This window comes from Babylonia areolata, chromosome 18 (assembly GCF_041734735.1).
Source record: "Babylonia areolata isolate BAREFJ2019XMU chromosome 18, ASM4173473v1, whole genome shotgun sequence".
Lineage (NCBI taxonomy): Eukaryota > Metazoa > Mollusca > Gastropoda > Neogastropoda > Buccinidae > Babylonia > Babylonia areolata.
In genome coordinates, this window is record NC_134893.1 from 64,686,599 (window position 1) to 64,699,741 (window position 13,143).

The following is a 13,143-nucleotide window of genomic DNA, read 5'->3' on the forward strand; positions in this document are numbered from 1 at the left end:
GGGTCTGCATTAAAGTGAGCAATTATCGTCATCAGCGAGGGGCTTCGCAGGAGGTACTTGTTTATACTGAATCGGAACAGGCACCACTGAATACTACTGGTGACTCAGCAGCAGTGCAGTGAGCTCAAATAGGAAGAATGGCACCACACAGCCAGGCATCATTTCCAGGATACATTTTGGGGATTGTGTTGCTCAGATTCCCTGACCAACAGTGCAGATCTATAGTTGCTCAGTGTGGACTGCTGACATTGAAACACGAGTCCTGATGTAGCTGTACATGGGGGATTTTATGCATGCAGGACAGTAGAATCACAGAGTGCAAGAAGACAGTGTAGAATATGGGCCAAGTGCTAATACATTCATCTTAGATGCAAGAGAATCTGAGTATATGGAATTGAATCCCACACTTGCCAGAATCTCTATCCCCTCCACTATACCTTGAGTGGTAGTCTGGATGCTAATCATTCGGATGAGATGATAAACAGAGGTCCATATTAATTTTCATGTGTGTGTGTGTGTGTGTGTGTGTGTGTGTGTGTGTGTGTGTGTGATTGAAGCCTGACAGAATGACACAAGAAATAAATGATCAGTGCCTAAAGGCAGGTCTCAGCTCTTCTCAGGTAAGCAGCAGACTGTTGTACAAACGAATCCATGGTTGCAAAGTGCTTTGAGTCTGGTCTCTAACCGAGGATACATGCTATGAAAATACCCATATCAATCAATTAATCAAAAACACAAAACACTGATCAACTCACACACACACACACACACACACACACACACACAAGTCATAGACAGCTGAACAGAAGTCTGTTTCAAATATGTAATATGTTACCTTCACTTGTCCATGATCATGGATCTTTCAAGAAACTGTTCAAAACACATGATTACCAACACTTAAAGAGCACAGCTCTGAAAATCAAAAGTCTCCTTGAGCTTTGAACAAAAGAATCACATAATCTTCCTGGTCACTAGAATCATGAACAGACAGATTCGATCTAATGGCCAGTCCCGTTTCTTAAATGTTCTTCAAAATACTTTAACTAAGTCTGACAGAAAACCAGTATAAAGATCACAGTGAAAACAGGGCATAGATCAACTATACAGGAATACATCCATGTATATAACTTGCTGTACTGTATATAGCAACTGTGTAAAAACTGCATGTTGACTGACAAAAAGCAATTGTCATGTATAACATGAGGAAACAATGCAAAGATGCCAGTGAAGTTATTTTTTCCTTAATGACTTGTTAATTTTTTCCTTTAAATGACTTGTTGACACAATGGCAGGCTGGTTTGTCAATCCAATCGTTAAAATGATTCAGAAATCAGACGAAACATAATCCTCAAAACTTAGTGCTGTAATTATTTCATGATCAGATCAACATGAAAAGCACATGAAATTACATCTTTAAAGCAGAGAACCATGTATACTGCTACACTTTCTAAAAAAACAACAACAAAAAGTTCTTCAAAACACACACCCTTTTTCTGAAGCACATTAAATATCTGAGAAGCAAAGAACCTGGAAAAAAAAATCATGTACACTGGACTGGTACTCTTTCTAAAAAAAAAAAACACTTGAAACCCCCCCACCCAAAAATGTCCTTCAAAACATGCACACCCTTTTTTCTCATACAGGCTAACAACTGCACAGTCAGGACATGCCGGAAAACTCCAGCTCTGACGACTACTTCATGTCCGCAGGTCCGTCAATGGTGTCCACCATGTCCATCGTCTTTCTTGAAGACAAATTTTTCCACAGCAATGGTGATTGCCACGGCCGCGACTGCCCACTTCAAACCCCGGCCCAAACTGATGCCTGCGTTCCTCCACTGGCCCCCATAGTTCTGCTTCTGGTAGCGCCACACTTCGTTTCTGGAAACAATGGAACAGAGAATTTATCAATATGTCATTATTCATGAACATGTATTTCTTTTTTTTTTTTTTGTTTTTGTTTTTGTTTTTATCGCTGCCCCATTATCTGCACCATTTCAGTGGCATCACTATCACACTGCTCATTCCAAGTCCCCTATACACGGCTACACCCGGGTTTGTCTATTGCAGTCCCATTGTCGGTAGACCATGGGGGTTTATCAATGTTAGGATTCATAAAATCATTATTCCAATAATTCATACTAGTAATTGGGAAAGAAATCATTATAAATGCAATTATCAAGATAGTATTGTTTTGCACTTACTAAGGACAGAGAAAGGAATAACTACCATCAATTATTAATTCCAATAACTTTTATTCAGGTGTCATTCTGGCTGACCTACTGCCCTCTAAGTCTAACAGACCCACCTATCCACCTCCCCTTTTTTTCCAAACTGGTACATACTGCCAAAATGCCCATGCCCATAATAATCAACCCTGTGTATCAAAGAGAAGAAGAAAAAGAAATTATACCATTTTTATAGATACTATTGTTTTAGACATAATAAATGTAAAATTGTTATTTGTATAGTGATAGAGAAATTTCACTATTGATTTTTTTTTCAATGATAATAAATCACAGTTTCAATCCTAAAATACTGCTCAATGAACTCACATACAAACTTGTATGGTTTACTCATATAGGTCTGCACCAGTTCATAATGATACACCAGTTCAGGCACATTCAAACTCACAGCCCCAAGAAAAGAAAAGAACATTTACATTACAGCATCAAACTGTAGTAAACAAAATCTGAAACAGATGCAACTTATTACTTAAGCTGTAAAAAACAAACAAACAAAAACACAATACACACATCAACAACAACACACAAACAAACAAACAAAGGAATGTGAATCATAGTGACACTCTGCGCCACACACGCACAACACACTGCTGCGGTCTGCGTGAGAGGTGAATATCTAATTCATTAATTATTAAAGCAAAGTTGAACTATTTCTAGCCTTTAAATCTAATCAAATCATTCTCCCTGGTGACATTAGACAGTATGTTCCAGAGGGTTAAAAACAACAACAACAACAACAAACAAACAACAACAAAAAACACACACAAAAAACCAACAACTACAGGTCCAATGGCCTATCACAGTATCTGGCCATTGAATTCATCACTGCGTCTAGGACTCTGCATAGGAAGGCACGGCCCAATCTCTCCCACACTCTAAGCTTCCCAAAGGCACCCATTTACACCTGGGTGGAGTCAGGGAATCAGAGTGCAGTGTCTTTCCAAAGGACACAATGCAGCCTGATCACTGGTAAACACTGGATCAGAAGAACAATATCATTCACTTCTGCCATGGCACAGATGGTAGGAGCTACATGTTATGCGTATATACGGAGGCCTGTTGGCCATTGGTTTTATCATCCCTGGGGCTGGTGACATCATGGAGATGCCTCATTTACGCTGATGTGGAAAATGGAGCAGACAAGTATGAAGTATGTGAAGCAGAACAGAGACAGACTGATGAGGTGACAAACTATTTTTGATCGAGTGGTAGCCTGTTTGTTTACAAACACACACACACACGCACACACACACACACCTATGCATGTGGCGTTCAAAAGCGAACACGTCCTCGCACGCGCGTAAACACGCACGTGTATACACATGCACGCACGTGTGTACAAATGCAAACACACATGAAGTAAGAGGTCAGGAAAAGGAAGTGCTAGCAAATGCTGGCATTCTGTAAACTGAGTGTAATGTTAAGAGTTTCTGAGAGTTTGAATTTGAAACTAATGACAGAGAATCCCTGGATTCTGCAATGTGCTGCGACAGTGCCAACCTCAGCCATGGATCCTTCAGGCCCCTGGACGCAAGCATTCTCTGGGTCTGTTCCAGTTCAGGGATTCCATCAATCTTGTAGCTTCTCCAGTCAGGCACTTGAAATTTCTCTCCGCCTCCCATGGTGTTGTGTCCACAACTATTGATGGTGTTTGGGTCGCTAACCTTGGGCCAGATCACCTCCACAAGCGGAAATGATAGAAGGGCGGTTACTCTGCGAAGCGCATTCTGCTGGAACAAATGCGCAAATTTTGTGTACAAAAGTTCAGGATTTGAAAGATGAAAAGAAGCAAAACTGTAACCGTGTAAAATCAGTCAGACACTGTGTGGGCTATTAATGTATCATTAACATTTGTTGTGAGAGTCTGACGAAATATGCGCTGCAATGAAAGAAGGCGGAAAAGCAGCGATATTATACGGGAGAGAAATCGTACCAGAAAGTGACAAACACATAAGTCGGATTGCTTCCCTTTAACCGCCCACCCCATGTGACTGATGATAACTCCACCAGATACAGTATAAACGAATGACAAATATATCATTGATTAGGGCTGATATCAAACACCGATCGATTTTGCCAGTCGACAGGGATTGGACATAATTAAAAGAAGAAAAAAAGAAAGAATAAACCTAACTAACTTTAGTTATATAATACTATTATGTTTTAGGCATATTGCACAACAAGACGTTTTTGTACCACAGTCAGCAGTAAATGACCAGCTCGAAACTATAAATAAACATAACTCAGTTGATCAACGATATATACATATGCCGGGTGGTGTATATATAATGCGGACAGTGGGTTATGTATTAGTGGCATTTTCCGAAATAATCACACACACACACACACACACACACACACACACACACACAGGGAGCAAGGAAGATTTGCTAACAAGTATCTGTACAAATTCCGTACTGTTTTCGATGTGTGTGTGTGTGTGTGTGTGTGTGCGCACGCGCACCCGAGCACCTGCATTAATATGGTTTCTACAGGCTATAGCCTACGTCAAGGCTCATTGGCAACGCCAGCCGATGCTCAGATGGCAAGCTATCGCATTATCAACACACACACACACACACACACACACACACACACACACTCCTATTCTGCCCTCTCCCCCACCCATCCCCCTCACCCCCCACGTACCCCTCTCCTCCCGTTCCCCCATTCCACACACCCCTCTGTCTGCCTGTCTCTGTCTGGCAGCCACTCCGCAGCACATTCCGTGGAGTACACCACCGTTGGTTCGCTGATCTTTGCCCTTTGCAGAGTGAGAAAAAGAGCGAACCAGAGCCATCACATATCGCAACGCTGATGGTGTCTGCCACTGCGCGCTGCTTTTTTTTTTCCCCCTCTCACACATGTATGCAGTGGCTTTTTATTTTGCTGCCGTTGCTTACACGATGTTGATGCAGAGTCCATTTGTAGTGGGTGGGGGTGATTCAGAGAACACGCGCATGTCAGCACACTGCACACACACAAAAACAAGTTTGTGCGGAACTTTGTTAATTTTAGATGAGGTGAAGTTTAGGGCCTATTATGTTTGACGTTGTGAAGTTTAGATGCGGTGAAGTTTAGGCACTATTATGTTTGACGTTGCCACGAAATTTGGATGCTGTGAAGTCTGGATGCTATGAAGTTTGGTGTTTTGAAGTTTGATGTTGTGAAGTTTGGATGCTGTGATGATCGAGGTTGTGAAGCTTGGAGATGGATGCTATGAATGTTGGATCCACAACACGACAGCTGGCCTGTCTAGATCGATTGATTGATTGAAAAAGATTTGTTGTCGATGTGGATGAAGAAGGTATTGAGGTAAGTTTTCATGAAGCTCTGCGAGAGAGAGAGAGAGAGAGAGAGAGAGAGAGAGAGAGGTGTTTGTGTGTGTGTTTGTGCCAGCATATCAGTGTAGTGCAGAAAATTAAGTGGTTATAAATATAATTTTCAACAGCTGTCTTTATCATAATGTGTGTGTGTGTGTGTGTGTGTGTGTGTGTGTGTGTGTGTGTGTTTATATACAACTTCAGTGCAGTAAAATGTTATTTTTGTCACTCTTTTAGAATGTAGACTCTGTGCATGTGTGAATGTATGGGTGTGGGCATGTGCAGGTGTGTGTATATGTATATGTGTGTGTATATAACCTTAAAAAAACAAATTCAATGAAACAAAGTAGTTGATTTTTATCAGATTTTAAGAATGCAATGTATGCAGAAGTGTACATGTCTTTGTGTTTTCTCAAGTTACGAATAATGCAAACTATAAAGAGGAGAACTATTTGTTGAATACTGAATATTTTGGATCTGAAAGTGGAATTCTGACCAGAACTATCTGCATGAATTCAAATGTCTTGGTGAGAAACAAAACTGACTGGGAGCTGACTCTTTAGATGCATTCATTTCTTCTCTTTTCATGACAAATGGGGCAACATCAATGAGACATGTCTTGACTGCAGGATAAACAATGTTTGAAGTTTTGTCTTATGAAAAGCAACAGATGTAGTTCTTGTTCATTGCATGACAAACATAATGCATATTCCTTCTTATTGTCAAGCTACTATTGATATTTACAGTCTTCCTTTGCCTGGCTGATCATTGTCAACTGTCAAGACACATACAAACCATTATTCTATGATTCTAAGACTATTTCTCAATGCCAAAGCTGAATGATTCTCAATGCCAAAGCCGATAACAAGTTTTACATTTTCAGAAACAGTACTGATACCACGCCCTCCACAAAGAACCACAGACCATCTGAACTTTACTCTCGAGAATAAAGCTTCCCTGGACCTGACGGTGGGTGGCAGTGAATTAAAGATGGCATCGTTAGTGACATGGTGGCGATCACACCATATGCTACACAGACTGGGGGCAATGGGGGTTCTGCTGGCCACCTTTCTCTTCCTCTTGGGCTTCTCTGTGCCAGCCTGGACCACTGGGTCCGGACTGTGGATGACGTGTTCACCATCGTCATGCATGGCCAATCTTCACAGTCCTGCAGGTCAGGTTGACTTTTTATTATCATTATCATTATTATTATGAATATGATCATCATCGTTATGATTGATATTATTATCATAATTATCAGTGTCATTAATTTATTATTGTTATCATCATTATCATTATTATTATTATTGCTTATAGTTCAGCTGACAGCACAGAGTCATATATTTATCAGGACTGCCCATCTACACAAGTGTTCAACTGCATCGAACACAAAACTGTCACACACACACACACACAAAACAACAAACAAACAAAACATTAAACCTACGAAATACAGTTCATGACACATTATCCTAATCACTTAGCTCCTCAGGGCAAATAAGATGAAGCTGTTTTTGAGGATGTCAGCCTGTCTGCTAAATCTATCATCCCCAGATTACAAAAAATCGTAAAAAAACAAACAAAAAACACCCCCCCCACCCCCCTCAAAACAACAACAACAAAACCACCAAACAAACAAACAGACCAAAAAAAAAACACAAAAAAAAACAACAACAACAACAAAAAAAACCCCAAAAAACCAATACTTCAATTTGAACATAAAATACATAAAAAGGCCATAATCTATGGGCAAATAATGCTTCATAATGGACAGCTAGACCACATCCCAGTGTATACAAACACTGTCACTGCCTAGTCGCCAGAGCAAAACAGCACAGATAGTACATCATAGACTGTGGAAAAGAGGAAGAAAAAAGTGTCAAGGCTTGCTTGAAAAGGAAATGAACTGGGATCGAAGGGGGAAAAAAAAAAAAAAAAAAAAAAAAGAAGAAGAAAAAAAGGGGGGAGGGGAGGCCAACAATGAAGGAAGAAAAAATAAGGCGGAAACAAAGATAGCAATAGAAAAGAGGAAATTTCTAGCACTGAATTTCCAGAAGGCAGGGATGCTATTTATACTGAAAGACCCCAGGCACCCCAACTTTGCGAGTGAGGTCGACTGCTTCTGTTCATTAAAATATTTATACAATTTTTTTTCCTCATAACTATTATATATATATAAATTTTTTTATTTTTTAATAATAATTTTACTATTATTATTTTTGGGGTTTTTTGTTTTGCCAATCATAAGTCCACTAAATAGTGTTTTGTGTGATGCAGAGTGACTTAATTATAAAACAAAAACCATAAAATTTTCATTGCACCTATACTTATCCCATCAACACTGTAGAATTGTTTGATTTGTAAAAAATCTGTGATTTACCAAGAGAATCATCATTTTCAAACAGCTTTCTCAAGGTAGACCACTTTCTTTTTTGTGATATGACAACAGTATATTTAATCAGAGCTTTTTATCTTATTATATTTTCTATAATATAATATAGACTGACTGCTTGCACCTGAGATTATGGTAATTTATGCCATTTGTTCGTACATAATCCTACATACTGTTCATATATTTTTTTATTTTCTCTGGGTGTGATGTTTTCACATGTGCTTTGAAAAAAAAAAATCAGTATATAATACTACACCTTACATAAACTGCCAACATCACAACAGATGCGAGAGGAATATTTTTAGCAACAGAGGGGATTATTTGTAAGTTGAGGGGAATATTTTTAGTTTACACACACACACACATTTCTGGGCTTTTTTTTTGTTGGTTTTTTTTGCAGCAGACAATAACAAATTGTCCTTTGTATCCAGAAACATTCAGTTCTTCAGAGAAGCCAAGGTCGCTTCTTTTTCTTGCAAACTATTTTTTTTTTTACAGTATCAGTATCAGTATCTCAAATTCATATACGCTACACCACATCTGCCAAGTAGATGCCTGACCAGCAGCGTAACCCAACGTGCTTAGTCAGGCCTTGAGAAAAAAAAAAAGAAAAAAAAAAGAAAAAAAAATAACAAAAAGAAGAAATAAATTAATAAATAAATAAAATAAATAAATACAAACTTTCTTAATCACAAGTTATACTATTGTACCAGTAATTATTTCCTTTCAAAATCAAGCTCATGATTGGAATAAATGGATAACACTTTTTTTTCTCTCTCTCTGAACTTGAAATTTCAGATGGGTGGATGACGACAGTACGTGTGATGGAGTGTATAGCCCTGCTGGCCTATGTTCTGTGCTGTGTGATGGAGATCCTGCAAGACTGTTTCCACTACAACCTTCATTCACCTTATGACAGAGCTGTCGAAATCCTGGGTGGTATTGCAGGTACAGGAAGTTACATTAGCTTACGTTTTCAATTCACTTGAAAATAAGCTGACAATATTTGAATTTTGTTGATGTTTATCTGCATCTTTTTGTGTGGATCAGTATACATACATGAGGGTGTGTGTGTGTGTGTGTGTGTGTGTGTGTGTGTGTGTGTGTTGTGTGTGTGTGTTTTATACACACAAAAAAACCCAACTTTTCTGTGGAAACATCATATTTATTTCCTGAAAAACACATTCCATATAAGTATACATACTTCTTTGTAATTAAATGAGACATTAATGCACAACAATCTGTGATAGGTACTTTTAATCTCAGAAACATGTTTGCTGAAGACAACCTTTTCTTTTTTTGATGAATGTTTTCTTTTTTACTGCATTGTGTAAGTGGATAACAACAGACGTTATTTTGTCAACAGGTGTTACAAGCCTCACAGGTGCTACAGTGTTTGGAATCTGGTGGTCCAACATCGGCCAGACTGTGCTGACTGCTGCTGGCTCACACTCTGTACAAAGTGACCACCCCACATCAACCCTGCACTGGGGCTTCGGAATGGTCATCACAGCCTCCATCATCATTCTACTTTCAGTCGTTGCTATTTGCGTCGTTCGCTGCAAGCATATGCAAGCAACGTCATCCACCAAATATACGTCAGGTCCCAAAGCCGGACGGATCGATTTCATTGATGAGGGGACTACTTTCCGGCACTTTCAGGATCCAGACACTTCCTCCATGATGCTGGTTCCTGCCTCCCACTTCGTCGACACCCCCTCCAGGCCCCAGAGGAATGACCAGAGGTCCGACCCTCCGCCTTATGCCCTCCCTCCCCCCTACCCTTACCCTTCCTCCTGTGATTTCTTCCTGCCTATAGCAAACTCTTCCATGGTGGCTCCGACCAGTGACACTACTTCTGTGGGTGGGCAGTCTCAGGTGACGAACGCTGCAGACCAATCGTTGTCTGTGGCCAGTGCCGACAGGGCTCTAGCCGCTCCCCCACCCCAAAGTTTTATTTCATCCACGTCCACGCTATGCATCCAGAACAAACCTCGGCTAGTCATGCGGCCTCTCTTCATCAAAACCTGTGATGGAGACAGTCAGATAGAGATCACGCCTTCGGCTCAAAACAGCTCTGGGCTACCCAGTCCCTTCAGCCATTTTTGACGTTAGTATTTCTCAGCTGCTGGTGTCAAAATTGTTTGCACACACACACACACACACACACACATGACATTGCATGTGAGGCCGACTGTTATGTTGAAGCTAAAAAATATTCATTTTGTTTGTCATCACAGTAACGCAAACATTGTTTCAGCTTTCAAGCATCCTATTTAGACTGCCCTTATTCAGGTTTTTCTTTTCAGTCTGTAGTAGTTGATCTCTTTGTTTTGCGTTCTTTCTATTAATTCTGATGCTTCCGTTAGTCCTGTTAGTGCTGCTGACTTAAACGCCAGACTTTTCTGTCCTTTATTCCTGCACAGCCCTTGACATTCGATTTCATCATATTGAAGAAGCCAATTAATTCTAAGGGTTGGCATCCCTAACAATTGTTAATTAAGGTCATCCTGAAGTGTCAGATTTACAGAATCTAACAGATGCACTATAGGTCACTATTTCCTCATGTCAAAATTTACTTTATGGGATAATAATTCCTTTTGCAAAGATAGGTTTTCACAAAAATCTACAACTGAATGTATGCTTTATTGTACCCCAATCAGGTTTTGTGATTGTCACCCAGTCTGCATCCATTTTCTTAGCACTGGTTTGCAGCTAGCTTGGAATGACACTTTAGATAACCCTTTGTTCTGGTGTCCAGTTAAGCTCATGGCTTCACTATTTTTGCACAACTTCAAACTCCCCCTTTTTTTTCTCTTTTTTTTGTATGCTGACAGCAAGGATAAGTTTGCCCATTTTCTAAATTATTACATGACAATAATTTTTTTAAAATTTGTGTGCATGCATTGCACATATATCAAAGGAAGAGGCATGGGGAACATCTCAAGAATCATCAGTGGAAAAAGAAAACCCAGTCATTTCTTTAACAACAAAATAGTGACAATTTCCTTTCATTTAGAATGGCTCTTTGAAAGAATATGTCTAGAAAAGTCTAACACTTTCTCCATACTGTCAATCCGTAGCATCAGATTGGCATTTTGGAATTTGTAATGTTTCTTTTTCTTCTTTTTATTTATTTTAAAAGATTAACAGAATTTCCAGCACTGAATTGGAAAAACAACAACAAAAAAACAACAACACACACACTTGCCAGTCAAACACAAGAGTATGCCTGGAAAAAATCTTTGTGAACAGAATATCTCATTGCACCAGATCTAGTGTCATTCAAAACAGGGAAGGTATAAGCGAAAACAACACACAAACACACACACCCCCATGATGATGGATTCCCATAGGCCAATTCAAGTTAAAAGGATGGAAGACCATAGACAAAAAAATAATTTTCAAATGCAGTCTGTCCTGTATACATTTTTATGTAATCTCTGAAATTTGAAACAGTTAAAATGAAAAAACACAAACAAAAAACAACAGAGATAATCTTTTCAAGGAATGCAATCTGATCACCCATGAAAAACAACAGCAAAACAGACAAACATACACACAAACTCTATTTATTTAAAAAAAACTTTTTTTTTAAATGTTGGTATGGTTATTTTCCAACCATTCTCCTGTGTTGCGACACAATGCACACATTCTAGACCTTTCCATGCAACAAATACACCACCATTTTCATCCAATATTCCAACTTCCAGAAAAAGAAATAAAAGAAATCTTCATGTTCAGCAGAGTCTATTGGACTAGTGGTGACGAATCAGCTAGAATCAGAAACCTTTTATTCAACGTCACAACACATTCCCAACATCCTACACAGGGCTCTGCCCATACACATGCGTTCAGGTGACTGTCGTTTGGTTTATTCACATTGACAGGGTTCCCACGTACGTGGGACAAAAAAATCCAGAGTTTTTCTGGACCTTTTCCAGACCAGAATGAAAGACAAAGCTTAAACTGTGTCAAAATCTGACTGCTAGAGCACTGAAAATAACAAGGAACTGGCGGATGTCCTTGTACTGATATTCAACTTTCATAACTGTCTGTTTGTTTGTTTGATTGCTTGTTAAGTGCATGAAGCTCTCTGTTGAAGAGTATTTGTCAAGGGATTTATTAACTAAGATTCCAAAACTTTACCAGGCCCTCAGGGGCAAAACATAATTTTCCGAGACTTTTCCGGACTTCCATGACTGTCTAAAAACCCTCCATTAAAATTTCAAGTTTTTCCATACTGTTGCTGTCAGGACATTTGTGCCTGCTGATTTTCTCCTGCCAGGTCATTCATAATAGTAATAATAATGATTATTATGATAATAATAATAATAATAATAATAATAATATAATGATAATAATAATGATTATATTATAATTATAATACTAAGACTAATAATGAGAAGAAGAAGAAGAATATAGGACTTGTATACAGCACAAACTCCCCATATAATGGGCTTTAAGCGCCTCACTTAAAACAATACATATACAATAGTGCGTGTTAACACACCTCTGCACATGAGAAAGCAACACATATTATTATATACACACCAAGAAAATACTACAAACTGCAGATATGAACAATCACACACACACACACACACACACACACACAGTCACGCACACAAGGCACAAAATATGCCCTACCTATGTACACACGCGCATACACACAAATTGCACACATGCACACCCACATACATACTATTAACACCCACCCACCCACCCATTCATCACAGACTGTTTCTAGTAATTGTGCATGTTATCAAAGCAGCATAATTCATCAGTTTGCAGGGACAAAAGCAGGACAAAAAACACAAACAAAACAAAAAAAGACTAACAAGCCGCTGTAGTCAGTGTTGCAGACCAAAGACTGGGAGGACACAGGTTCAAGTTCCATCACAGAAATGTTGTTTGTTTTGTTTTTTGGCCTGCTCCCGAAATCTGAGTGTGCTGTGGGCCCAAACAGGAAGACTAGGGCCACACAGTCAAGCAACATCCACTTCATGGATGTGTCGTCGTTGGGGCAGTGCTGAAAACATTTCCTGACCAACATTGCAGGTGTCTGAATCTCTCAGTTGGGCTGACACCAGGACACATTATTATGAGAGTTCAGTCTCTTCAAGCGTCTGTATCTCTCAACAAGGTTGACACAAGGACACATTATTATGAGAGTTCAGCCT

The 13,143-nt window shown here is 39.3% G+C and overlaps 2 protein-coding genes across 2 annotated transcripts; one reads left to right on the forward strand and one right to left on the reverse strand.

Annotated features, from left to right (window-relative positions):
• Nucleotides 1-809: 809 nt before the first annotated feature.
• On the reverse strand, nucleotides 810-3,953 carry LOC143292119 (NADH dehydrogenase [ubiquinone] 1 beta subcomplex subunit 3-like). Its single transcript, XM_076602308.1, has 2 exons — nucleotides 3,746-3,953; nucleotides 810-1,880 (listed from the first exon to the last, which is right to left on the reverse strand). The coding sequence occupies exons 1-2, from the start codon at nucleotides 3,865-3,867 to the stop codon at nucleotides 1,715-1,717; spliced, it is 288 nt and encodes a 95-aa protein (XP_076458423.1). The 5' UTR covers nucleotides 3,868-3,953; the 3' UTR covers nucleotides 810-1,714.
• Nucleotides 3,954-5,151: 1,198 nt separating this feature from the next.
• Nucleotides 5,152-12,659, forward strand: LOC143293009 (uncharacterized). Its single transcript, XM_076603788.1, has 4 exons — nucleotides 5,152-5,560; nucleotides 6,452-6,742; nucleotides 8,759-8,908; nucleotides 9,327-12,659. The coding sequence occupies exons 2-4, from the start codon at nucleotides 6,559-6,561 to the stop codon at nucleotides 10,067-10,069; spliced, it is 1,077 nt and encodes a 358-aa protein (XP_076459903.1). The 5' UTR covers nucleotides 5,152-5,560; nucleotides 6,452-6,558; the 3' UTR covers nucleotides 10,070-12,659.
• Nucleotides 12,660-13,143: the final 484 nt, after the last annotated feature.

Excerpts from the sequence above, each read along its gene's own strand:
- LOC143293009 (XM_076603788.1), top strand. The coding sequence starts at position 6,559 with ATGGCATCGTTAGTGACATGGTGGCGATCACACCATATGCTACACAGA. Across the intron at positions 6,743-8,758 it reads CAATCTTCACAGTCCTGCAG|ATGGGTGGATGACGACAGTA; the intron begins GTCAGGTTGACT and ends TTGAAATTTCAG. Across the intron at positions 8,909-9,326 it reads AATCCTGGGTGGTATTGCAG|GTGTTACAAGCCTCACAGGT; the intron begins GTACAGGAAGTT and ends TTTTGTCAACAG.
- LOC143292119 (XM_076602308.1), bottom strand. The coding sequence starts at position 3,867 with ATGGGAGGCGGAGAGAAATTTCAAGTGCCTGACTGGAGAAGCTACAAG. Across the intron at positions 1,881-3,745 it reads CTGAAGGATCCATGGCTGAG|AAACGAAGTGTGGCGCTACC; the intron begins GTTGGCACTGTC and ends CATTGTTTCCAG.